Genomic DNA, 27,783 nt, shown 5'->3' with positions numbered 1-27,783 from the left:
TCGTATACATGTATGCATCTTTAGTTCACTAACAATACCAAACAACTCCTACGTTCATGTGAAAAAGAACGTCAAAGAATATGACAGGATATCGTCCTCAAACGACGAATGAGCAAAAAATTATGTTCTGTGTGAAGCGCTGATCTCTTCACCATTACTCTGCAATAGCGTGGCATGCCTGGAAGTAAGCGGTCTGTCTCTGCCATGATGGCACGTTGAAAATGGTAAAGAGATACTCGCGAAAGGGAATCTCTCAGAATCAGAACACTATTAGATGTCAGATGACAGCCACCCAGCCATCCAGAATGTCCCAGGCCATATTAAGAAGATGTGTATGTAGTCATGAGAAGTTGGGATATTGGTCGGGAAAGTGGTAGCAGCCAATCACCTCTCGGCTGCTGAAACTCCAGCACCAGGCTAGGTGATAGGCGGTATAAATCCACAGTACAACTGGGCGCCACCAGAACGGCTTTTGAACGTGAGTGAAAGGTGAAGGTATTGTGTGTTTGTCCCTCCAAAGTGGCAACCACCCCTGAATGATGCACCTGTTTCACCCCCATACCTCCCCAAATACCTTTATTACATCACCACATCACATATATATGTACCCGAGATTTAACCTGCTTTTATACATACCCTAAACAACATCTGTGTTTGCCTACCACGAGTGAACCATGCTTTTGAAACCCCGATAACCCCACTTTTATAGATTTTCAGAGATGTTCATTACTGAGCAGGATTACACTGTCGCTTGGATTACCTTGATGCGACGTTACCATGGATATCTGAATTAAGGTTGGTTGGTCGGTGGTTGAGTGTGCGTCTTCAAACATGGATATTTCCATAATTACTTTTCAGTGTGCACAACTGCTATAATTTTGAATGAGACCCAAAAGAGCATATTTACGACGTTGATGGTAAAACATGTTTAGGGCATGACCAAGCGGGCTGTCACGTCATGTATGCAGAATGTTTTTCTTAGGTACCTGGATCATCTGTTGGTTCGAATCCCTGTTTCTTCCCTTGATATGTGAGCTTTTGGTCTTGTGAACGTGTTGTGCGATGAGTGCCAGGGTGGGTTTTCCACCCACAGCGTAATGTACGACTCAATATAAATACGCTTCAAAGGATCGTGAAAGGCTAACTTACAAACATAACTCTTTTGTTATCTGTACCTGTATCAAAGTTATTAGAGTGTACTCATCTAAAACAGCACTCTATTGAAATCCTGTTAAAAGATGACATAATACGTTTTTTGTGGCATTTGTGAGTCAAGTCTATTTCATTGTGAAAACCTTCTACATATGTCACACTGTGGTATTGTGCGAACAATTCAAGGACTCAAAGGATGAACTGGTGAACTTCCTGATATTTCTCATGACTATTGCACATTTCTCGTTGGAATCCCGCAAACCATTTCGACCAGAGAAACTGGGGATGCACTTATACGGGCTGTCTCACAAACACTCGTCTGACTCTTTGCAATAGATTGCGTGTTGACGGATACCACACAACGTTCGTTCCACGGAAAATATTTGCTTCAACAGCACACTGGAGATTGATTACGTCGCTTGGAATTTATTCCGTGTGACTTTAATTTCCTCCAAACATAAGTGAGCACGATATAGAATATTGATTAAGGTATATTCAACTTCTATATTCAGGTGAATATATTCTATATTCTCTGACTGCCACAATGATAGGCGTTTATTGTTTCAGTGTGCAGTGTTACCCAAATGTTGATGGCGTTTAGTCTGCTCTTGTTATTCTCATTCGAATTTATGTGTTTCCACAATAGTATTGAATATTGCTAAAGGTTTCGTAAATTGATTCAGCATACTGACACACTCTGTGACACATTCACTACTCAATCTTATTGAGCATATTCAGTGGTGGTGTTGTAGTGTAGCAACAATACCAATGATCATCGGAATTTCACTGGTAAAGACATCGCGAACAGTCAGGTCATGCCGCTATGTTTGACATGTCTACACGTGTTTGCATATGAGTTTGCGGGATATATGCAGTCAGTATTATCAACAAATCTCCGAAGGCTCAAGGCGATTACTGTCATAGTACAAGAGACTGGATTGCTTCAGGTGTTGCAAACCAATGTCGGCTGTATAAATCTCATGGAGACTAGTCTGAAGTGATCACTTGCACAAAACCAATGTAACTCCTCTTTGGACTTAATTAAATAGTGCTTCGAGCACTTTGCTCATGCAGACTTTGAAGAAAGTCTTTTTGTCCCCCGAAATCATTATTCCGTGTAACCATTAATGTAGTTACGTCAGATGGGGGTTAACAGTTCATGTCTATATTACCGACAATATGTAGGCTTTAGTCATCTGTACCTCTGAGGTAAGGCCAGACTTTGAAGACTGACGAATTACGCTGTCTTGTAACGTCGATAAAACACGTCACATAAATAAATTAGTCACAACGAGCAAGTTTGATGTCACGGATGGCCTGCCAAAAAATATCGCTTAGCGAAGCATCCAGCCAAGCACGTGTTTGTTGTTAATGCCAGTTCGTCTTCTCTTCACACCGGTTATCAGCCAACACTGGTTGCCACTGGTTGACGAGTTTTTCATACCACCCACTAACGGTGTGCATAGCTACTTTCAGATACGAAAATCTCAATTAATATTGCATTGGATTTTCTGTTGGCAACAATAGAAAATGGTTTGATTTACAAGTTTTCTTCGCCTCGACCACATTCAGTTTGGCACGGCGCTACTACCCGTTTTCTTTCAGCGTAGTTGTGTTAAGCCTGCCATGTTTCCAGCTCGGCATCAAACTGTGTCAGAGAGTGTTTTGAAAGGACGTTTTCCAGACGGGAAGATAAATTGCCGCGTTAAGGAGGAAATATCACTATCTGGCTCGGTATAGTACATTGTGTTTGAATCCGTGTCTGTTCCCTTGTAGTATCTCAGTTGGGCAGCAGTATAAAACCAGCACCAGCAAGAACAGGTTCAAACAGCAACTATACACTAACATCTCTATCTCTGAAAATTAAAAGGTCTCATGGTATTTCAGCATCTCATTATGCTATAAATGTGTTCCTTATAAACACTAAGGTGTAACTCTGTATCCCGATATTCGCTTGCGAGAAGGGGTTGCAAGAAGCGACAGATGAAACATATTGTCAGTCACGGAACACATTGAAAGTTCAACAGTCCATTCTTTGAATCCCCTTTGCCCGCACAATGCGGTATGTATGTTGTAAATGTTATCACTCAAGAACGCGAAATAAGTACCTATTTGGCATTGAAAGTTTTGGAACATTGAAAGTTTTGGTGCTTGATCTGTGGATCATTAGGAGATTCTTAATGTAGGGGTGGATCATCTAGATCTAACAGCATGGGTTTCTTATGTAACTTGTATTTACATTGAGCACATGGATTGTTACCTTAATTGGTGAGAAGGTGATAGTAAATTATTACACATACACAGCTTGGGTTTTGAGAGTTTGACTGGGTTTTGAGGTGGTTGTCGCTCTGAACCTAGAAGAAGGTTTGACTCTGTATACTCTCGACGCTTCTGTTTTCCAAATACAACCTCTTGGTCCTCATATATGACGGAACGTACATAGTCCTAGTAGTTCTTGGCAGTTCTTGCAGCGAGCACAAAGAAAATGAATCAGTCAACGACAAAGTTATTTCTGCAAAACGATACTATTACAGCGTCACGTAATGGTGCATGTTGTTGTAGAAAAGAACCAGGTTTCTAGCTGCTCAGTTTTTAGCGGGTGTTAGTGGTAGGTAGGTTTTGGTGTGTCCACAATGTATTGGCACAGATACTTTAGACACAGTAGTCGCCGTAATCCTGACTTCTGCACATATCATAATCTCACCAAGTACACCAAGAAAGAAGTTCTTTATAGAAACAGAAATTGTAGCTTCAACGAGGATGATATGGATGTTATATCTACTGCTTCAAATGTGCTTGACAACTATTGTGACTATAGTTTCAAATACAAGAGTCACCCCGATTGAGATCCTTTATTTGTCGTATAGTGTGTTTCCTCGGATTGCAATACATCTTCACTCTAGTGTATTTCCTTCAGTGCTGACTCGCTATTATTATTCACTGTCGTGCTTCCCAAGCCTTACCAGCTATTTTGGTCATTCCAGCTGGACTCGAGTCTTGGGCTGTTCCGATCGACTTCAGCGACCAAGAGCGGTACTGGGATCGGGGAGCCAATCTGTAGACAGTCTCCCAGTTTCGGATTTTATTTGTTTCGATAACAAGGGAGCTTAACAAACCAACAAGATGTCCTCCTACGATGTCAATGATCCGGACATGGAGTATCTTGCGGTGGACCGCAAGAAAATGCTGAAAGAACAGACGAAGACATTTGATGCCAAAACAGCTTGCTGGGTACCCGACGAGGAGAATGGGTTCGTTGCCGGAGAGATCAAGGGCGAGTCTGGTGAACAAGTCACAGTCGTTGTCGTAGATACCAACGAGGTAATTATTATAATTTGTTCTAATCGGACGGTTACATGTTACATGTTCTCATTTATTTTCTTTTGGTATTGCGTGTTGAACCCTGCAGTTAATAGTAGGAAACATATATCATTGTGTGAAATATTTGGATGAAAAGAACGTTCCCTTTGATGGACCTGTTTCTTACCCAGTTGACATTTAGCTTTTCTAGAAGAGAGGCGGTGGGGTAGCCGAGTGGTAAAAGTGTTCACTCGTCTCGCCGAAGATCCGGATTCGATTCCCCACAATGGTACAATGTGTGAAGCCCATTTCGGGTATCTCCCGCCGTGATAATGCTGGAATATTGCTTAAAGCTGCACAAACCAAAACTCGCTCACTCATTTTTCTAGAAGAATTTTCGTTTTAAACTTTTGAACATGAACATTTGTGATTTACGTTATCAGACGAAAACCGTGAAGAAGGATGACATCCAGTCGATGAACCCTCCCAAGTTCGAGAAGATCGAGGACATTGCTAACTTGACCTACTTGAACGAGGCCAGCGTCTTGTACAATCTGAAATCCAGATACACTTCTGGATTGATCTATGTGAGTAATGTGTTTGGTGAAATGTGTTGGGTCTCCAAGACAATTGCAGTTTCTGTTGTCTCATACGTTCCAACGTTGATATATCCCGCACTGATAAACATTCGATAAATGTCGATGTGGTGACGGAGATACACGAATATTCTCATAATGCGTTAAACCATAAGCCTAATGCCTCTATACAAAAAGAACAATTGTAAACTAAAGAATTGACGCCTGATTTTGTCCTGTGTATTTCAGACATACTCAGGCCTGTTCTGTATCGCCATCAACCCCTACCGCCGTCTCCCCATCTACACCCCGTCCGTCGTTGACAAGTACAGAGGCAAGAGAAGGACCGAGATGCCTCCTCACTTGTTCTCCATCTCTGACAACGCCTACCAATTCATGGTGCAAGGTAAGGTTTTCGACCTGGTCTGGTTATAAGGAGCTGTTCCGATTGACACGCTCGTAATGTTGGCCATAACTGAGTGACGGAATCAAAGCCAAAGGTGTGAATGTTAATGAGCAGAATAGCAGGAATACAAGTACTCGTCGTGAACAATATGAAAAGTATGCTGTACTCTCAAATATGTTCCAATACTTTGTATTTCAGATCGTGAGAACCAGTCTATGTTGATCACGTAAGTCATATTCATCACCGACTATAAAATTGCGATGAACCTTTACATTATGAACAAGTTAGGACTCATTCACATATTGGGGATTTCTTGTCAAAGGAGACTGAGCGAACAATTTCATGAAAATAACCCTCAAAATATTCATAAACCCGTCCCTTTTTGTTGACTGTATTATCATGCCTTCAGTAGCATGTTGGTCAGTCAACTTTAGTAGTGGGACTAGTGCTCCGGGTCATGTTAAGCAACATTTTGTGAATGTATCAGTCATTTTCTGTCACAAAAAGCTACATTTCATTGATTGGGGATATTTGTTCTCTCGTCATGCCGAAAACCTAAGATATATTCCAGCTTGGTCCATTATTGACGATACTCTGTGATACTGGTGTTTGTGAAAAGAAAATAGGACCTGCATAGACGGAATGAATACGTTGTGATTGGTACAAACCTGGAACTTTGTTCAGTTTCCAATCACGTCATTTAAACATTGGACGTTGCAGTGGCGAGTCTGGAGCTGGGAAGACTGAGAACACCAAGAAGGTCATCTCCTACTTCGCCTTCGTTGCTGCTGCAGGAGATAAGAAAGAGGAGGGCGATGATAAGAAAGTAAGTCCTCAGAAAGTTTTTCACATTCACGACACAACTTGCTCTAAATAGTATTAGACGTGAGAAACACAATAGTAAAACGAACACTAAAATATACGCAAATCGAAGGAGAGAGCTGTCGGAATGGCCCAACAAGGAGCTAACCACATCGCCATTGCCTAACCTTAGGCTGCACCCGAGAAACTGCCATCAGACTAATGCAACGACTAAGACAAACAGGAAAAAGGTCAGACAGGCCTAGGACTGGTCGACCACGGTGATCGCCACATCCGGACAATTCATCTGAGAGATCGCCTTGTAACGGCGACGTCACTAGGGCACCGTAACAGTCGACGGCAGTGCAACGGCGACATGAGAACTTGGTATTCGAGCACGTGGACCCAATCGGAGTGAATCTGACTCTTCGAAACCGGTCGATTGACAAGGACCAGGCTAGTTCGACATCGGCAAATGCGTGATTGGCGAACTTTGGCTATCTCCAAACTACACTTGTGATTATTCGGAGCATAATGAAAGATAAAAGGATGCCACCAGCGATGTTGCATTTCTGAGCCACAACCACAAGAGATTGCCGAACAGCAAGACTAACAAACAGCTTTCTGCAAAACGCTTAGATCGTTGGTTTGCTGTGGCCACTATGTTCTCCCGAGATGAATCCCCTAGAGCACTTATTGGGCTAGATGGGTCAGCAAGTCAGAAGGCTTCCAACGTCACCTGTCACCTCTCAACAACTGGAACAGTGTCTCCTGCAAGAATAACCTCGTTAGCTGTCTTGCACCATCATTGCGTCGAACGTGTTTTGGCGTGTATTGAAGCCAGTGGTGGTAACACTCACTATTAATTCAACATTTGATGACATTTTGCAGAAAACCGCCTTCATGATTTGTGTAAAAGTTCAGACTATGATAACACGTAACTCTCAGTGTCAGTCAAAAGGTACTTTCGACTTTGTATGAAATGATATTATGTACAGAAATTTAACAGATTTTATTTATATACTCTTTCGCTGTCTTTTCAAGTTTGGTCGAACACACTGCATACATTAATTTTAGCAGTCGTTCATGTGCCTGTACTGGACTCACGTGACTACTACAGAGTTAAAGTGTCCAAAATCTGTTGAAACATATAATCCTTATATCATCCCCAGTTAGTACATTTTCAGTCATTTTTTTCTTTAAGAATGGAACGAAACAGACGCATACAGCCAACATAATACGTGCAAGGTTGTCATCAATCTTAGTTGTGTCTTCGACTGACACGTAGATTAGTATTTACTAGGGAATAATGTCATATCAATATATGTATGCTATTCACACAAGTGTTCGGATTTTCAGGGTACCCTTGAAGACCAGATCATTCAGGCTAACCCAGTTCTTGAGGCCTACGGTAACGCCAAGACGTCCCGTAACAACAACTCCTCCAGATTCGTAAGTTATTCCTATTGTATCATTACGTCTTAGCCTGTACCAACGCAAATGTTCAATTTTGGCAACAGTGAATATCACACCAAGGGCTCCTTTCACAAAACAGCCTTTAAAAAGGTTAACCCTAGCTCTCATTCCTTACGACCACCTAGTGCTTTGTGAAAGGAAGGCCAGACCTCGTCCCTCCGAGGAACTGCTGGTAGAGCAAGGCATGCATACCCTTTTCGTGGACTATTGGTGGTGTAATCAGTGATATCAGTAGTCTAGGTTTCAAAGCCTGTTTGCCCTTTTACAACAAACAGAATCTGTTTCTGAGGACAGTCAAGACGGGATATTCTTCTGCACTGACGTCTTGTAGTTTGTAGATAGCCTCTGCCCCTAGAATGTAAGGTTATACTTAAATATACTAAAATATGGTCTTTATTCTTACCCTACCCTGAGCTTGGGAGTAAAAGAAATAGAAGGAAAGGACTGGTCGACAAGGAGTCAGTATACTCTGTCCGTGCGGAAGATCCCAATCTGTGGGACTTGTCAGTGGGATGTGACTATAAAACAGACAAGACCATGCGCCACCCCTCAACCAAACACAGAACCGAACACACCCCTCATTCACTGACACTGTCATTTTTCTGATCTTTCAGGGTAAATTTGTGCGTATTCATTTCGGCAGTTCAGGAAAAATCGCCGGGGCTGATATTGAAACATGTGAGTATTAGCATGTAACGATACAGGAGTTGCACTGAGTTCAGTTTTACGACGTATCGGCATTATTTCCGCCATATAGCGACGAGACCATTTCAGAATACATGCATATTTATACTACAAAGCTTAAATGATCTCAGTTTTAAAAACCCAACATATTTGTTCATTACATCATTAACAACATAGGGGACCTCGCAGGCTGCAATAGGGTCGACTGTTATTACTATGTGGTCATACTGTGATTATAGATCCAGTGCTATTAACTCTTCAAACGACGTGTATATTACATGCTTCAGGCTTTTGGGGTGATGTTTGTAACATCACTCACTCACTGGTGCCACGTTAGTGTTTTCTCTGCTGATTTCGGCTGCACCGGGTGTACCTGATGTGGCTGAAAGGTTAAACAATGCGCTGGCAGGTGTTTTTTGTTACTTGGTAATATTTTCTGTTGATAATTGCGCGACGCACCTTCCTGAGCTGCTATCGCTTGCATATCATTATATTTTGCGATTAAATCCACACATTCACCTTTTGATCCTAGATTTGCTTGAGAAGTCCCGGGTAACCCAGCAGCAGTCGGTGGAAAGGAACTACCACATCTTCTACCAGATGTTGTCCAATGCTGTTCCTGATGTAATTGGTAAATAATTAAATTTTCATTGTGTTCATTAAAATTTTGGCAATCTGATTGGTTAACTGGGAACATTTCTTTTGATTTCATTTCCTAATGAATCTAAAAAGCTAAGCCACGCCCACCGAACCGGACTGTTTTCGGACTTGAGGAATGTCGGGGAATACCTTTACACGGGAATTCCCTTGCACTGAGGTACCCTAATGAACTTTGGATAAAAACTGAAGTGAAACATTGTGGTTAACATCAACAAACACCTCAAAGTTATCCGTGAACGTTAATAACGTTGTAACGCCTCGACAAGAGCATGCGCACGATGGAACATCAGTTCATGGCATCGCAATCCCAGTCACATCACAGCCTCTTTCCACTTACGCAAATACTGCTGCCACTAACAATCCCAGTTCCACTAACTTCATGTAATCGGGCTTCATTTCCAGTTCTCACTTTTCAAACTGAGTCTTTCAGCTCGCTGGTAATAATTCAAATGTTTGAACTTGAAGCTTCGCTGTTACCGGGACGCGTCACGTTGTGTTGTTCCGTTCTGATTCGCTACCCGATGTTAGTTTGGTTAATTGACGGCTGTTTGGGGGTGCTGTATGCTGATCGGTTAATGGTTTGGTAGGCGTGTTATTTTATGTAAATGAGTCACCTGAATCATGTCACGCCTTCACCGAATTCTTAGACCGTAATTGTTAATCGGAGATACCTGTTTCGATGAATTTGATTGTTTAAAGAAATATTGTTTAAAGCCTGTAGCATCTGTTGTTGAATTTAATTATAAGAACTGACTGTGTGTTTCTTTCGTTGCATTGAGGTATGAAACTAAAACCCAATGTGCAAACTGTATGAATAAAGTGTGCAAACTTTTGTAAGAATCCTCTACGCGGATTAATGCATTTTGCACATTGGTTTTTAGTTTCACACCTCAATGCAACGAAAGAAACACACAGTCAATCCTTAAGTAAATAAAGTCATCGAACAAAATACTTCATAACAAACAACGGGTTCTGTGGGTATACAACTCCTTTATTATCAACATGAGCAACTTTTCGATACAGCTTCTATCTCCCTCAGAAGCTACGCTGACACGTCGCTCACACTAATACTCAAGAAGTTGTACATCCACAGTACTCTCCAAGTGGTCGATCATACCAACTTTCAAATGCCACCCAAAGACGGTATGCCTCATAACACATGCAATTATCTGGATAATTTAATCAACTGTGAAGGTGTTTTGAAAGCTAACACAAGTACTGTTTATAGTCATTCTTCTACACTTGAACACAATTTACACAGAGAAAATCCTGGCTCAAGCAGACCCTGGTCTTTACTCCTTCATCAACCAGGGTGTATTGACCGTGAATGGCATTGACGACGTAGAAGAAATGAACACCACCCATGTGAGTATTGTTTCGAGGGTATAAAATCACGTTATTCTGCTGTAATGGGAAAGCAAATCCAACACTGATAAATGATCATTTCACCGCTTTAACCATTGACACTCTGAGATATGTACGTAAGTACGCACGCACACACATACCCATGCATACATATAATGTTAGTTTCACAACCATTCAGTTCTAGCAGGTACATTGAAGATCTACATGGACAATGTGACTTGCATTGGGTTGTCAAGATATTTTTTTAGTTAACAAGGTTCATTGGTAACCTGCGAGTTTTTAATGGTTCGTACATTTTGCATTCATATTTTGCAGACTGCGTTTGATGTTTTGGGTTTCACCCCCGATGAAAAAGTAAGTTGTTACAAGTGCACTGGTTCCATTCTGCATTTGGGTGAGATGAAGTTCAAACAGAAGGGTGAACAGGCTGAGCCAGATGGCACTGCTGAGGCTGAGAAGGTTTCCTTCCTGTTGGGTGTCAACTGTGGTGACTTCCTGAAGGCTCTTTGTAAACCCAAGATCAAGGTGGCCATGGATTACGTCACCCAAGGACGTACCAAAGATCAAGTGAGTTACTCTTTAGCAATTGAATTTGTATACTTATTAACTCGACAATTTACCCAGCATATGACGTTATTTCTGTACTCTTTCTAGGTTCTGTACTCGGTCGGTGCCATGGCTAAATCTCTCTTCGATCGCGTTTTCAATTGGCTTGTGAAGAGAGTCAACCATTCTCTGGACACCAAGAAACCAAGGAACTATTTTATCGGTGTCCTGGACATTGCTGGATTCGAGATCTTTGATGTATGTATTCATCTCCAATGAAGTATATGCCACAACTGAAATAGTTTCAGATCTAAATGTGTAGTTCTCTTGTGTGCTTCGTATTAGAATACAAAAACATGTCCTCTAACCATTTTCAATGTATAGATATAGTCCTAACTGTCATGCAGTAGACAGCTACATCGTTGAATTTAACCCTGAGACAAGTCATGGCGTGAGCTAAAACTGTCATCAGTATAAGGAAAATGAAGTGGACATTAAACACATCCGTTTCTTGATTAGAACGATTAGTGTATAACTAAGAGGGAAGATAGACAAAGGAATAGATACAAGGCCATGTATGTAATTTAGAATTAGTGAGTTTAGTTTTACGCCACATTTAGCAATGTTCCAGCAATATCACGTTGAGGGATCCCAGAAATGCGTTTCACGCATTGTACCCATGCAGGGAATCAAACCCAGGCCTTCGGTATGACGAACGAACGCTTGACCACTAGGCTACAGCAACGCTCCATTCAATTCAGAAGAGACGCTGTTGGGTCTTCATACCGTACACAAACTGCGAAACATCTTACTTGTCCATGTCCATTGTTAGATTGACCAACACAATGGCTTAAAAAAAGTGGAAAACAAATGTATTTGTTAAATGGGAGAGCTCTAAATACTATATGGAAGAAATGGTGGAAGAAAGTCACAAACTGGATGCAATTTATCAAATAACAGGAACGGTTACAGGATTAGAAATATCCCAAACCATTATTTAATATATATTATGCACAAAAGGTTACATAAGGCATATTTTCGGAACAATGTAAATACAAATTAGAACTAGAACGATGTTCACGGTATATTTTAGACGGTAAAAGTGGATGAAAACTGGTATGCTACGATAATAACATAAGAGAATATATTTAATACGAACGAAAATTTTGTGTAATCAACATAAGAAGCTAAACGAAATAAATAGATGGCTTGCATGCTGAAAAGAGTAAATCCGACTTTAACAGGAAAGTTTAACTCCAGTACTTTACGTGGCTAAACAAACCTTCTAGGGAGTATGGCATATCACTTAAAACCGATCACTTTACAACTTTGTATAGAACAACGCAAATACCTCGAAATACCACGAAATGGACGATTTTGTACTAAACTTATATGAAAAATTGATCACACTCATTAGAGCTATACATTTTCAGATAATAGTGTGAAAAACACCCGCAACGACGTCAACGAAACGTGCGCATAGCTATTTGAGCACATGAACTTACTGGCTTTTGCTGTATAAATGTTTTACCCTTGGTTGGATATGAACATGCCCGCAAGATACAAATGAAGTGACGCTTTGTTTCTTATTGCTCTGTTATTCCAGCTCAACAGCTTCGATAGCAGCTGTGTATCAACTACACCAACGAACGTTGGATATCATAATATAAGATTACAAACATAATTCCTGTAAACCCGACCCAGATAAATTTGTATTACAGTATTAGTTGCAACAATCCTGTGATACCTATATTCCAGTTCAACAGCTTCGAACAGCTATGCATCAATTACACCAATGAACGCCTGCAGCAGTTCTTCAACCACCACATGTTTGTGCTGGAGCAGGAAGAATACAAGAAGGAAGGCATTGTCTGGCAGTTCATCGACTTTGGCATGGACTTGCAGGCTTGCATAGAACTCATTGAAAAGGTATGTAAAATGCTGCTAATTTTAGTCTTGGCAGTAATAATGCTTACTAATCTGGTATCAGTAACCATTTTATATTTTTCTGGTTATTACTAATACACTCTCTAAAGGATAGACATGAAACATCTACATATATTCATCTGTTTTAGCCCCTGGGTATCCTGTCAATCCTGGAAGAAGAGTGCATGTTCCCAAAAGCAACTGATAAGAGCTTTAAGGAGAAACTGACAGAGAACCACATGGGCAAGTCTCCCAACTTCCTCAAGCCTGGAAAATCTATGAAGGGAGGTCACCATGGTGACTTCGCCCTGAAGCATTACGCCGGAACAGTGCCCTACAATATCGGGGGCTGGCTCGAGAAGAACAAGGATCCTATCAACGAAACCTTGGTGAATTTGCTTAAAGAATCCAAGGAACCACTGGTGTCCCTTCTCTTCCAGCCCCCAGCCGAGGGTAGGTCTTCATTATGCATTTACTACAAAGATGCATCTGACGACAATATCGTGTTGGTGTTGTCTTTTCTTACTAATCCTAACAGCAATGATTGGACTGTGTTTAGATACATCTGGCGGTGGTGGTGCTAAGAAGAAGAAGAAGAGTTCTGCATTCCAGACTATCTCTGCAGTTCACAGGGTAAATACACGTCATGATATCTGATACAAGTGAAATACTTACTGCGCACATGAGGCAGTTGTGCCAAGGAAGGTATATTACATGGCAAGATATATTTCGTTGCATTACCTGGTAGGGCAATCACGATCATATGGAAGGTAAAACTAGGAGCAGAACTATCATTTACTCAAGCAATGACACTCCTATTTTGGAAGGAACATTTGTAACCCCGTACACTTAAAACACACGTAATGCTGACCCCACCAACAGGTTTATTGATTGGACCTTTCAGCACCGATACAAAGAGGCATTTAGAGTAAATTACATAGATAACTACTTCTGTTAGGTGTCTCTTGCTTCAAAGATGCTCTTTATACTCTGTGACAGGAGTCTCTGAACAAGCTGATGAAGAATCTGTACACCACTCACCCTCACTTCGTGCGTTGCATCATTCCCAACGAGACAAAAAGTCCAGGTAAACCAACTGATATTTCTTTCGCCCCAACAGTATCAGTGATGACTTTGTAAAACAAAAAGTCAAATACATGTAACACTATATTCATAAAGCAGTTTAGCTCTACATGATTACAATGTGTATAGATACAAGGACATGGTTTGATCTCGTGCTTGCAGGTGTGATTGACGCTCATCTTGTCCTCCACCAGCTTCAGTGTAACGGTGTCCTGGAGGGCATCCGTATCTGCAGGAAGGGATTCCCTAGCAGAGTCGTCTACTCTGAGTTCAAACAGAGGTTCGTATATGTCATTCTCATACTTCTGGTTACAATTTAATGCCAAAGAGAATGTTACTGTTTCACAATTCAACCATGACATCATCAAGATCAAATTTTATTATTGAACGCAATAAGTAACGGTATTGCCCCACTCCGATCAGCAATATCGTCTTTGAGCAAACATCTGTCTGATTCTTCCCAGATATTCTATCTTGGCTCCAAACGCTATCCCAGAAGGCTTCGTTGAAGGCAAGATTGTTGCTGGCAAGATTCTTGAAGCCCTGGAACTGAGCAAGGACGAGTACCGTCTGGGTAACACCAAAGTTTTCTTCAAAGCTGGAATTCTGGGGTACCTGGAGGAACTCCGTGACGATCGTCTCAGCACAATTTGTTGTTTGTTCCAGGCTCACATTCGTGGGTACTTGAAGCGCAAGTTCATGAAGAATTTGGATGATAAGAGGTATTAGAAATGAATACTTGAGTAATGATAAAATAATGAATGGATTTGGTGATGCAGTATGTTTTCTTGCTTTGTAATGGAAATGAAACATACAACTTTACTTTTGTAATGACATGGCTTTAATGAGTTCGGTGTTTCTACAGAACTGCACTGGAGTTGATCCAGAAGAACATCCGCAAGTGGCTTGCAATGAGAAACTGGCTCTGGTGGAGATTTTACACCAAGGTCAAGCCGCTTCTCAGTATTCAAGCCGCTGAAGATGAAATGAAACAGAAAGAAGAGGAACTGGCAAAGACAAAGGAAGAACTTACGAAGGTTACTCAGAGGTGCAAGGAACTTGAGGAGCAGAGCGTTGATTTGATGGAGTCCAAGAACAAATTGTTCCTGGAGGTTCAGACCCAACAGGATACCATTGATGACTGTGAAGAGAGAATCGAACAGCTTTTGAAAGGCAAAGAAGATTTTCAGAATCAGGTGAAAGAGCTAGAAGATCGCCTCCTTGACGAAGAAGATGCAAATGCTGATGCTGCGGAAAAGCGTAAAAAACTGGAGGCAGAGAAAGATGCTTTGAAGAAAGATGTTGAAAACTTGGAGGGGAGCCTGAAAAAGGCAAGCTGCAATACATGTTTGCTAACACATGATGATAGTGACATGATGATGACATCCACCTGATCTCAAGTACATGGTCAAGTAATCCTGAAATGTATATAGGGTCTATCTGAATAAAATAACCGCTCCTTGAATAACAGTAAAATTCCACTCACTGCACGAATCAAAGGTTACCCTTAGTAGCATTTATGAGTTATTATCATTTTGTTTTAAACATATCATTTGTGGTGTTTTCTGTTTTAGGCTGAAGATGATAAGCAGGCCAAGGACAAACAGATTCTTGGTCTGCAGGATGAGCTGGCAAATGCTGATGATGCGTTTGCCAAGCTGTCCAAACAGAAAAAAGATATCGACGATACCCTCAAAAAGACCCAAAGCGAGCTCCAGGCAGAGGAGGACAAAGTCAATCACCTCAGCAAATTAAAGAACAAGTTAGAACAAACACTTGATGAGGTATGATCTGAACAGTCGTATTTAGTGTTCACTTCAATGTTATAACGTTAATTTTGTTTTGTAAAAATAATCAATCTGAGAGTGACGCATGTTCATTCTCAGCGATATTGTTGTATGATATAGCTGTTTGGAAAAAATATAATACATGCGACCTTCACGCTCTGATATTTTCTTTGAAACTAAGATGGAGGACAACCTAGAGCGTGAAAAGAAGGTGCGCGGTGATGTTGATAAGGCCAAGAGGAAGATTGAACAGGAGCTCAAGGCAACTCAGGAGATTGTGGAGGACCTGGAACGTATAAAGAGAGAACAGGAAGATTTACTGAGGAGGTATATAATCAGTTGTCCCTGTTAAATATTCCTCGGAATATAAGCAGTTAAAAGTTTTAGACGTGTCAGTATTATATGAGTCACTGATTTGGGCACATTTAACCATAAGTTTATAGAAATATGTTGAAACGATATATTCGGAAGAGGTGTGAAAGATTATCTTAAACTAAGCGAACACATATATACATGTAATTCCCTACGTCTATATACAAATGGTCCCTAAAATGTACTTGAAGAACTACTGTAACCATTGCACTGTCTATTAACACTAAAGGGTTCTGGTCGAGGTAAAAAGTTGAAGATCTAACTGTAGAACTTGGCGATACCTGCACATATTTCTGACAGCATTACACCATCCGAAAATTGAGCGACTAATGACTTGTATTTAAAGGGATATGAGGAATATTAATAACTCTGAAGTTGTGTTTGTCCACATGGCAGTGATGAAGTGATTTTTTGTCTGTACACAATTCTTTTATATTTCATCATTGAAATAGTGAGTTATACCAATTCATTATCACGACACTCGCAGAAAGTACCTGTCTGGGTGCTTTACATTTAATGAAAGTCTGCATGCATGTTGTGACCGCGAGAGTGAACATTTTGTCGTTAAATGTCAAAACATGACATTTTTAGGAAAGACGTTGAAATCTCAGGTCTTAACACCAAACTCGAAGATGAACAGACCATCGTTTCTCAGCAACAGAGGAAAATCAAGGAATTCCAAGTATGCTTTAACTTTTTGTATGCTGATGCATGTGAAATCAGAAGTATCTGGAATAGAATTTACATTTATGAATTTTATACTTGTAATAGTCAACATAATAATCTCATATTACACAACACAATGTGTTGAAACACTGCTGATTATGAAATGTTTCATGACGGGAAAGCTACAGGAGTCCCGTAGGAATATGCTGCCTTTGGTTTGCCTGACGTAAAGATTTACCACAAATACTGTGAATAGTAAAGGTGATGGTGACTATCTTTGTTGTACAGAGTCGCGTGGAGGAGCTGGAGGAGGAACTCGAAAGTGAGAGGATGATGAGAGGAAAGGTAGGTTGAAACCTTGTTTTGTGTTGAGAGTGATATCTGTAGTCACTGTCGTGTACCTATCAGCCGGTAACGGATTTTGGTGTACGATCATGGATGTCACATGCCAGTAGTGACACAGTGTAACATGTAAACACGTCACTCAAGAATCAATTAATGTGTGATATACTACGGGGAGGTGTAGTCAATACCTGGTCGGCGTACGAGCAGGTGTGGGTCAGCAAAGATGTGATCATGTACAGTTAATATGTGGTCAGTATGTGTAATGTTGAAAAAGGAACTATTTTCAGTGTAAACGATGGACAATGGACAATGGGTACTATATGTGACATACTATACGCTGATGTGTGGAGTATCTGTCTAATGTACAATAGCGGCTTGTGTTCAGTGTATACAATGGACAAAGGACAATGGGTACTATATGTGACATACAATTCGCTGATGTGTGCAGTATCTGTGTCATGTACAATAGTGGGTTGTGTTCAGTGTAAATGACGAACAATGGACAATGGACACTATATGCGATGTACAATACGCTGATGTGTGCAGTATCTGTGATGTACACAAAGGAGGCGTGCTCAGTACATGTGGAAATGGGAGATGTGGGCACACGTTACAATTAACAATGTGAAAAATTTGTTATTTCAAAAAGGGAAATGTGGTTCGTATATGTTCTGTACTATGTGTTTTCTAGGTCGATAAGCAGCGAACAGAGTTGGCACGCGAATTGGATGACCTGTCCATTCGTCTTGATGAGGCCGGAGGTGCAACGGCTGTACAGGTCTGTCATTGACCATAAAGGCCCTCTCATAAGTAGCAGTCATAATTATTTTGAAATTGACAAATAATGGCTAATTGTGTGTTGGCGGTTATTACTATGATAGGGGTGGGACATATACAAGAAAACAAAGCTTTGTACTTGCTTTGTGTACAAGATAAAAGCCGTCAACACTTGTGGTTTTAAATCTATGCATTTGTATCTTATGAGGAGCTCATTAACATTCCTTTAGCCAGCTGAATTGAATTCAAATGGTTAGGTAACAATACAGATATAGAACAACGTTCACACCTGAAAGTATTGGACAGTGCTATATGAGGAGTGTGGTATGTCGCTACAGATGGAACTGAACAAAAAACGAGAGCTGGAACTCGCTAAACTTCGTCGTGAACTGGAAGAGTCAACACTCCAGAATGAATCCCAGATCGCCAGCCTTCGTAAGAAAGCTAAAGACACCGCTAACGAGCTCGGCGACCAGGTGGACCAACTGACAAAGGTGAAGCAAAGGTAAGTAACGTATTTTGTGACTGAATTGACTTTTGCTTTCATCTAAGAGGATGTGATTTTTTAAATACAGTACTACTACAACATGTCGCGGCAAAGACTAAAGTTTCGATTTATAGATTTCCATATAATTATCAAAACATTTTCTTGTCCATCTAGGCTTGAAAAGGAGAAGAACCAGATGAGGAGCGACATTGATGAACTTCAGTCACAGCTTGATTCCAGACCCATATCAAGCGTCAGTACATTTACGTATAAGTGATATATAACTTTCACTCTGTCCATAATCCATCGATCAAACTGGCATATGCAGACAAGCAGTTAGAAGTCTGAATGGTACAGTAGCAATGATCATAATATATATACTGAATCCACCTTGTGCTTTATTATAGATCATTGAATTATGAAGATTGAAGCTCGAAGATCGGAACAGTACTTGTGGGACATGACAAAAATGAAGAGATATTGAAGACTTTGTGTTTCACGTTGTTTCAGGGTGTCTCCGACAAGGTATCAAAACAGATGGAGGCTCAGCTATCAGAGCTGAACGCTAGATTAGATGAAAGTAATCGCCAAAACGGTGATCTCCAGTCTCAGAAGAATCGCTTGCAGGCAGAAGTCAGTGACGTCACGCGCCAGCTTGAGGATGCTGAGCACCGTGTTAGTGTGCTGACGAAGGACAAAACAGCTCTCAGCAGTAGCCTGGAAGAGGCAAGGAGAGGTTTCGAGGATGAGTCTCGTGTAAGTTTCACTTCACATAATTCCCACGTGAAATTTCCTCTGTGAACAATTCGGCTTGTGGCATACATTGATCTCCTATATTACTAGAGTGTCATTCCTTCAGCACCTCTTGAAAAGACGGTCAGAGGGTCATGCCTCTGTTACAAGAGCGTCAAGCAAGGCGTATACCTGTAAATGAGCTTGATACCATAGCTATATCTGTTATTCAAGCGTGTTACATAATGAGACCCTCTTTTCAAGAGCTTCACACAGGCAAACACCTGTAACAGCCATATATGGAGGACAGTTAATTTTATTCCGCTGTTGAATGAATGAATCCTGACTGTGGGAACTCTTACCATTCCTATGTTTATGCTACAGGTGCGCATGAAGCTGCAGTCAGAGAACCGAAACTTGAACGCCGACATCGAAAACATCCGCGAACAGCTTGAGGAGGAACAGGATAGCCGCACTGCCCTTCAGAGGCAGCTGTCCAAGGCCAACAGCGAGGCGCAGCAGTGGAGAGCCAAGTTTGAGACCGATGGCGAAGCTCGCGCTGAAGAGCTGGAAGAAGCAAGGTGATATTGACTCTCCAGTATCCTGAATTTCAGATGATGAGTGATAGTGTAATACAATGTTCCCCTCAATAGAACATGCTATATTTACAACATCATCTGATGATCCTATATGGTATGTGTAGATGTAATAGAAGCACAGGTGCTGTTGGATCGGATAATCATGTGGCTCACAATTACAGGTTTGATTCCCTTTAACAGTTTAATGTCATCAGTTCTCGCGTGTAATCTCTCAGATACTGTTCCTGGAGAGCGAAACGTCGTGGGTTCGATCCCGGGCGGATTCATATGAAAAGACATTAAAACATGGTACTTGCTGGTCTCTGCGCTCGGCATTAATACGTACTGGAAGGACTGGGGTATGATATAATGTGTCTGAGTGGGATATCCATGCTAAACTGAGGCCTAATATCTCGGTGAACTGGCACTATAAAACCGGCTAACGTCTGGGCTAGCATAAACAGCCACACATACACGCGCATGTACCTCGTCATATGTGTGTAATATTCTTAAGAGCGACTTTAGATCCCACTTTACCCCACCTCGCCATTATAAGCCTACGTCTTCTTCCCTACTAGGCGTCGTCTTCAGAGCAAACTTTCAGAAGCAGAGGAAAACCTGGAGACTGCCAACAACAAGGCCACCGGTCTTGAAAAGGCCAAGTTCAGGCTGCAGGGAGAGCTTGAGGATCTCATGATTGACGCTGAGAGGGTGAGAATTATGTTCTACTCAACTTTGGATAAGTATTCTCTGACCCTAAGAGTCTAGTAAACACGTTCAAACATCAAAGAATCATGTAAGAGAGTAACGTCCCTTTGTGTATTTTGTCCAGAAGGTCTGTTTTTCAACAAACGAAATCTCACAAGTTTTCTGTTAATCTTCTTTATACCAACACGTTGACTAGCATATTCGACATAAACCCTTCCCTTATTGATAAAACGTCTCTACTTCGATCATCGTTCATTATATGATTAGAACAGTACCACGTACATGTGTCTGTGAATAATTATACTGATGGAAACATGTTTGCCGACTTATACATAAAAATGGTCATTTGATTACAAATAGGCCAACGCCAATGCCAGCAACCTTGAGAGGAGGCAGCGTTCATTCGACAAGACCGTGTCAGAGTGGGAGAGCAAGGTGAAGGGCCTCCAGAACGAGCTGGACACAGCCAACAGAGAGAGCCGTGCCGCTGCCGCTGATGTGTTCCGTATGAGGGCCCAGGTTGACGAGGCCAATGACTCCGTGGAGGCTCTGAGAAGAGAGAACAAGAACCTGTCTGGTGAGACAGCTGTTTTAAGGCTGACGTAAAGTGCAAAAACACGTAATCTGGTCAGTGTGCATACGTCACGTTGTCACTGACAGAGAGAGCCAGCATGTGAAGCATTAGGATAACTATGTCATATCATTTGATCAGCACCCGATTTACGGGTTGATATAGTTAAGGGAACATTAACCATATATAAAGCCCTTTGGTGTCCGTCACCTTGCACTTGCTGGAATGCTGCTGAATTCATATATTGTAAATTGTAAAAGAATCGTTGCCACTGTATACTGTATTGACAGGGCAATAGGTAATGAGTATGATACAAAAATCACCCATGCCCTGATCCGAATGCACCCAATGCCGTTTTTCAGAGGAGATTCGTGATCTTACTGACCAGCTGACAGACGGTGGTCGTAGTGCTCTAGAGATCGACAAGGCCCGTAGGCGTGCCCAGAACGAAAAGGAGGAGCTACGAGTTGCCCTGGAGGAGGCAGAGGTCAGTCTGGAACAGGAAGAGGCCAAGACTCTACGCGTTCAGGTGGAGCTGGCCCAAGTTCGCAGTGAAATCGACAGACGTCTTAGCGAGAAGGAAGACGACTTCGCGAGCTCCAGGTAGTTTTTCACATGACATTTTCTGATCACATTAATTTCACACCAGTGTTTTTCTCAGCGACATTTTCTTGAAGATGTGACACGGATTATTTTGCCTTATACCAAAACTAGGCATCGTCACAGAACGAAGTGATTCTGATAAAGGACATAGCTTGACTTAGCTATACATCTCAGAGCACACATATTCTTAGGAAATTTGGACATTATGATAATTAACTGGGATTTGTGTAAAAGCATTGGATGTTGTTGAATACGCAGCTTAATTGCTACTCTGACATACACAACCAGGGAATGGTATACTACAGGATTGTGTCATTCGTTCATGTCCTTCTTAAAGGATGACATACTACCTCTAAGTAATTGCTTTCCCTGGTTCCAATATGAGTATTCATGAGTTGATGCTTTCAATATGTTCTTGAATATATCCTACAGACGCAATCATCAGAAGGCTGTTGAATCCCTGCAGGCCAGTCTTGACGCTGAGACAAAGAGCAAAGCGGAGGTCGTCAAGATAAAGAAGAAGCTTGAGCAGGACATCAACGAACTGGAAGTGGCTGTGGACAGTGCTAACCGCGCCCGTGTTGATGCCGAGAAGAATGCCAAGCGATACCAGCAGCAGATCAGTGTATGTTTTATTCTTATATGCGTATTATATTTAAAGAAGTTCGTATTGATTTGTAATGGACATGAAAAACGTTCGTGAAAACGTCTCTCCTTGAAACTTAACCTGGCGTAACCCGTTTGGTGTCTCTATCGTAAGACCCTTTCGACTGTTAGGGATTTTTTAGTATAGCCCGTAAACAGCATTTTGACCAAGTAATGCCTTATGACCTAGTTGTGGTGGTATTTGAATTAAATACTGATATTTATCTTAAAGAGAAGATATTTAGAATATTTAAATTACAGTTTGCACCAGTTGAAGTGGTGGAGTCAACACAATGACCTGTAAGAACCAGTCTTGATAAATGCGCATTTATACCCTTTTTGATCTGGGTGAGAATTGATCTTTAACAACACATGCTAAAAGGCGACTAACGGGAATTGGTTGACACGGGTTATCGTATCCCAACGGCTCAGCTCGATGCTGTTGTTAGTGATCACTGGATTGTCTGGTTCAGATTATTAACAGTAATTATTTACAGGCTGGAAATTAGCTAAATTCGACTTTAAACAACAAGCATACAAACAACAACTATTATTATATACCCGACAGGAGGTCCAGTCTCAGGTCGAAGATGCCCAACGTGCTCGGGACGAGGCTCGTGAAGCTGTGACAGCTGCCGAGAGGCGCTACAATATGTTGAACGCGGAGTGTGACGAACTCCGAGGTTCTCTGGAGGTTTCTGAACGTGCTCGCAAAGTGACTGAAGGAGAATGCCAAGAAGTCTTCGACCGCGTCAACGAACTGTCTGCCCAGCTGAACTCCGTGTCTGGACAGAAGAGGAAGTTGGAAACTGACATCTCAGCCATGCAGGTGAGGGGTAGATGTGAGGAACTGTAAGTTATTTAATTTTACTTTAACACTGACAAGTTATTGCAGTCTTTATATTCTTTACACCCTGACTCATTTTAAGACTGGGTCCGAACATTGTTATTGGAGGCATTAAATACCTGCTTGATTGATATACATCAATGACCGAACAAAGTGTACCATATACGACCTGAATCAATATGTTTGAGCTGTTAATTGGTCCAAGCCTAATATTCCTTTACGCTTGGTGTATGGGACACAAATTGTTGATTTGTTCATATTTTTATCAACCCTTAATACCCCTCTCAGGCTTGGTTTGTTTCTCGTGACAGTATAAGTGAAAGGGTTTGGGAGAACTATCTGGCAGACGTCTTAGGTCTGACAATGACTCTGTTGGTATTGTGCAGGGCGACCTAGAGGACTTGAGCGGCGATCTCCATACTACTGAGGAAAACTTTAAGCGCGCCATTTTGGATGTTGCTCGTCTCTCAGAAGAGCTCCGTAATGAACAGGACCATGCTCAGTCCATCGACAGGAACCGTCGGAGTCTGGAAAACCAGGTGAAGGAGCTGATTATACGCGCTGAGGAGGCAGAGTCGAATGGTGTCAAGGAGGCCAAGAAAGCCACCATGAAATTAGAACAGAAGGTGGGTAACACACATCATCTTTAGAATTACAATGTGTTGTTAGTGTTAGTATGGATCTCCATCGTATGGCATGTGTTTACCTGTCCGTGGCGGGAGTCCGTTTGGTCTATTTCTAAGTGGAAGATAATATCTTCAATACTCCTAATACTCTAATTTCATTGGATCGTTTTGTCAATATATCTCAGTAAAAGAATACAACATGGTTAATATGCTACACGCTTTCATATAATCGAGTGAAATATTACATTCCTGTGAAAAAAACTGCTTGAGAATATTGAGCACCAACATTTTCTAAAAAAGTGTCAAAGCTAAAAAGCTTAAAAGCTGGACGATTCTTACATCGATAACCACACGAAAAAGGGGGATCAGTCCATGTTCCTTCATGATCAATCAAAACGGTTGGAGAATCTAGATCAACGCAATGATATTACGCCAAGAGATTACGCAGTTTATATTCAGGTTTTACCGCAGTGCATGCTCAATTTCAAGTCTGTGAAATTTACAACAGATGCCCAATTAATTCTATCCTGAAAACGTTTATCCCAAATAACTACCCCCAGTTCACATTCAAACAGGCACCACATACTTTAGACCACATTCATAGAAAATGTGGCTTGCTTGTAGCTCCGGGATGTGGAGGCTGATCTGGAGAACGAGGTGCGCCGCCATTCCGATACCCAGAAACAGGCTCGCAGAGCCGACAGAGCAGTGAAGGAGATCACCTTCCAGGCCGAGGAGGAGAAAAAGAACCAACACCGACTCAAGGAGTACGTGGACAAACTCAACGGCAAGATTAAGACGTTCAGAATACAAGTGGAAGAGGCGGTAAGTTAAGATTCAAAAGACAGTCCTAAAAAGTTTCTTCTGACAAGTAGAAATTGGCATAGTTATGTGACGCATAGTCACTATGCTGGCATCGCTTTGCCAAAGTAGATTTAGGTTCTGGTAATATGAGTTGCTTCAGGAGGCTTGACCAATATCAAATGAAGATGATCAAGGTTGACCAATTGTGCGAAGACTGCGACAAATCTAACGGTGCTTGAAGGTTATCACGTTTTTATTTACGGAAGTGTGACTAGTGGTTGGAGATGATCAAGATTGTCCAAGAAAGATGTGACTAGTGTAACGGTTCCAGAAAATGTCCAAATTCCATCTATGAAAGTGTGTCTAGTTTAACGGTGCGTGAAGGCGATAAGGTTTCCACTATTCAAACTTGACTAGAATGGCGGCGCAGGAAGGTGGCCAAGGTGCATATATGAAGGTGTGTCTAGTATAACGGTGATCGATGGTTACCTGTGAATAGAACAGGTAACAATTAGGTGAAGTTAAGCAACGTTTGGCACTGAGAGTGCTTGAATGGGTGACCATGTTTGCCAGTTTCCCGCCTAGTAGTTCAGACCTACCCGGCAACGAAATATATGTGATACATGTGATACATGTGATCTCCCATTAGACATATGGCCACCAGAAAATGCGCTCTCGGTAGAATATGTCACATGACTATTAACCTCACAGGCACCTTGGCCCATGGGTAATCCGGGACAATGGTGTGCTGTGTTTTTCATTGTTAGAGCTATGAGCATACCTGGTGTGGCGTTGTATACATGGACATACTATTATCGTTATGTTGGCTTGTTGCAGGAGGAGCTGGCCAACATCAACCTGAACAAGTACCGACAGGTGCAGCAGCTGTTGGACGACGCGGAGGAGAGAGCTGACTCTGCTGAGAATGCACTCTCCAAACTCAGAGCCAAGAACCGCAGCACCGTGTCCAGCACCGTGTCCAGTTTTGTTTAAATGTCTATAGCACGTTCTGCCACGCCCACTCTGCTTGTGGAATCCGGAGAGACTATTGTTCTTATGTATATTTTAAACAGTTTACAGTGTTTTTTGAGTGAGGTGAACGGATCGACTTTCATTCCATTCTGAGATAAGCCGCAACAACTGGCAAAAACCCGACGTCATTTTAACACTGAAATGATGCAAGTAAATGCACCCACAGATATCAAACCTGGGCATTTGAAGTCTAGCTACTGAAGCCCAGGATATGTTTAGGTGCATTTCAGCTCTCGATTCGCTTCATAAGCCTTACTGTAGGGCTGGAGGATTGGACTAGCTCATCAAGTGCCAAACTCTGACACGTTCAGAAGCAAGTGTTAAATGAAACGACCATGGTAGGGGTCCGTCGCCGCAACCGAACACTCGATAACAGTGTATTGGCTCACAGACATGACTTTGTGAATATTTGTCTTTCGTGAGTTTCTAGACATGTTAGCTTCCACACCTTTGTTACGAACCTGAATAAATGTTTTTTAATGATTGGTTCTTTAGTCTTACTTGCAAATAGTGGATAATATATGGATCATAGAATGGTAAGTGTGAAATTTGGTGCGTTGTTCTGCATTAAGCCGGCACAGTCAAGAATTTGTCTGGGCACTGAGAGACAGAGTGAATTTCACACATGCTTGGGCCGAGATATACCGAAGGGGTGAACATCAGATAAGTAGGGTCAATGAAAGACTGGCCGGGGGTACATGAGAAATGGCGGGATTGACATGACTGACCTTGACATGAATGGGCGTGGATGGCCCTGTACACGAGCAATATGGCGACATTACCCCTGTGCACGTGCAATATGGTAGGACTGGCCCGTGCATGTGCAATATGGCAGGACTGACCTTGTTTTCGCACGATAAGAGAGAATACTGTGGGAAGGAGGAATATTGTGAATGACTAGACCACCATAGAATGTGGTAAGATACCCTTTCACTAGAAGGCGTCTTCACTCTGGGGATTGCCAGGATTTAGTAAACACGTTCATTAGAAGGGTAAGGGGTTCGCAAAACCTTCGGTGTTAGAATTAAGCCCAGTGCCTTTATTATCGAGGAGAATATCAGCCATCGATGTGTGAGGGATAAGGCGGCACGAGTTTTCTCCCTTTAACTTCTACACGCGGTGACGACTTATTACTTGGAAACAGTCGTTGAATATTTGCAAGGTTATGTCTGTAAACATGTCATCACTCACTTTGTAGAATATCTACTGTCTACTGCAATATGCACTATTACCGACGTGTTATCTGATGGTATGAGTATTATCTTTCGAAGCGAGACCTTGAGGTATTGCAGAGCGTTGTTTAGGAGTCGGGCAGCAGAAAAAGTCACCGCGTTTGATTCACAGCGGTGTCCAGCGCAAAGCTAGTACGAGTTATATCCCTTCGACTGGTAACCCATTCTGTGGTTTCTCATCATGCACAGGTTACCGCACACATGGAAATAAACACACACAGCAACATCATGTATTTCCGCCTAGTTCTTTAGAGAACAGTGGTATATCAGTTCATAGAGAGACACAACCTGAAATCACCCTGTATTGCATTTTACTACTCAGCAAGGCTGAAATATATTGGAAGACTCAAACTAGGCATTGCTAATGAGGATCGTTGATCTTTATCACTTGGTTTACATTACTGGTGTTGTCGGTTGAATCAAACACTAGATGGGATTAAAAAAACTCATGGTTTCCATGTAATTTCCCAACGATTTTCCATCTGTTAAACATAGCCGTAGTTTCCCCCGCTAATTCAAGAGAGTACTTCGCAAGTCTATATCATTTATGCACTGCTGAAATCTTTTGCAGATATCAAGAAAACTATGCAAAATAGTTATTCCAGGTAATTAAACCACAAGACATCCTTGTCAATTCATCTGCCTCACAATCCCTGAATCTCTTCCGCCCAGTCCTTCAAAACCTGAACAGATGTAAGTGTAGATCTCAGCTTTCTAGCGCTGCTTAAACAGGGTTAAATTGTTACTTGTTTTATCAGAGTTATACATTTCCAGGGACTACGAGTTAGTGTATTGGTCTGCAATACCAAAATACTGGCTCAAATTAACAGTTAGATATTATGTAATTTCTGGATCACGAACCGACCTAAAGTCAGTACAAAAGTACAAATACAAATTCTCATTTTCAGTTCAAAGTAAACAGTTTAACTGGTGGAAACATGTTTTTGGTGCGTGATCGTAATAACACGTTTCATTGTATCTTATTAATAACACTGTA

General features: G+C 41.6%; 1 protein-coding gene across 1 annotated transcript; it reads left to right on the top strand.

Moving 5' to 3' along the window:
• The first annotated feature begins 728 nt into the window (after positions 1 to 728).
• LOC137285251 (myosin heavy chain, striated muscle-like) lies at positions 729 to 26,037 on the top strand. The gene is made up of 36 exons (XM_067817561.1): positions 729 to 795; positions 4,137 to 4,473; positions 4,896 to 5,039; positions 5,277 to 5,433; positions 5,632 to 5,659; positions 6,154 to 6,259; positions 7,594 to 7,686; positions 8,325 to 8,388; positions 8,927 to 9,025; positions 10,316 to 10,419; positions 10,735 to 10,986; positions 11,074 to 11,223; positions 12,724 to 12,894; positions 13,041 to 13,344; positions 13,451 to 13,524; positions 13,891 to 13,978; positions 14,137 to 14,254; positions 14,439 to 14,696; positions 14,840 to 15,305; positions 15,549 to 15,758; positions 15,943 to 16,088; positions 16,725 to 16,815; positions 17,088 to 17,144; positions 17,836 to 17,922; positions 18,260 to 18,426; positions 18,583 to 18,661; positions 18,919 to 19,164; positions 19,525 to 19,721; positions 20,297 to 20,429; positions 20,787 to 21,003; positions 21,360 to 21,600; positions 22,033 to 22,225; positions 22,814 to 23,074; positions 23,479 to 23,718; positions 24,343 to 24,543; positions 25,360 to 26,037. Exons 2-36 carry the CDS (start codon positions 4,276 to 4,278, stop codon positions 25,513 to 25,515), a joined length of 5,796 nt encoding a protein of 1,931 aa, XP_067673662.1. The 5' UTR covers positions 729 to 795; positions 4,137 to 4,275; the 3' UTR covers positions 25,516 to 26,037.
• The last annotated feature ends 1,746 nt before the right edge of the window (positions 26,038 to 27,783 follow it).

The sequence above is a fragment of the Haliotis asinina genome, chromosome 5, assembly GCF_037392515.1.
Source record: "Haliotis asinina isolate JCU_RB_2024 chromosome 5, JCU_Hal_asi_v2, whole genome shotgun sequence".
Taxonomy (NCBI): domain Eukaryota; kingdom Metazoa; phylum Mollusca; class Gastropoda; order Lepetellida; family Haliotidae; genus Haliotis; species Haliotis asinina.
This window is presented reverse-complemented; position numbering and strand designations above follow the sequence as displayed.

What these genes read in the sequence shown, in the direction of transcription:
- LOC137285251 (XM_067817561.1), top strand. Translation starts at nt 4,276, where the DNA reads ATGTCCTCCTACGATGTCAATGATCCGGACATGGAGTATCTTGCGGTG. An exon ending in CTACCAATTCATGGTGCAAG is followed by an intron (nt 5,434 to 5,631) that starts GTAAGGTTTTCG and finishes TTTGTATTTCAG; the next exon opens with ATCGTGAGAACCAGTCTATG. An exon ending in CGGGGCTGATATTGAAACAT is followed by an intron (nt 8,389 to 8,926) that starts GTGAGTATTAGC and finishes TTTTGATCCTAG; the next exon opens with ATTTGCTTGAGAAGTCCCGG.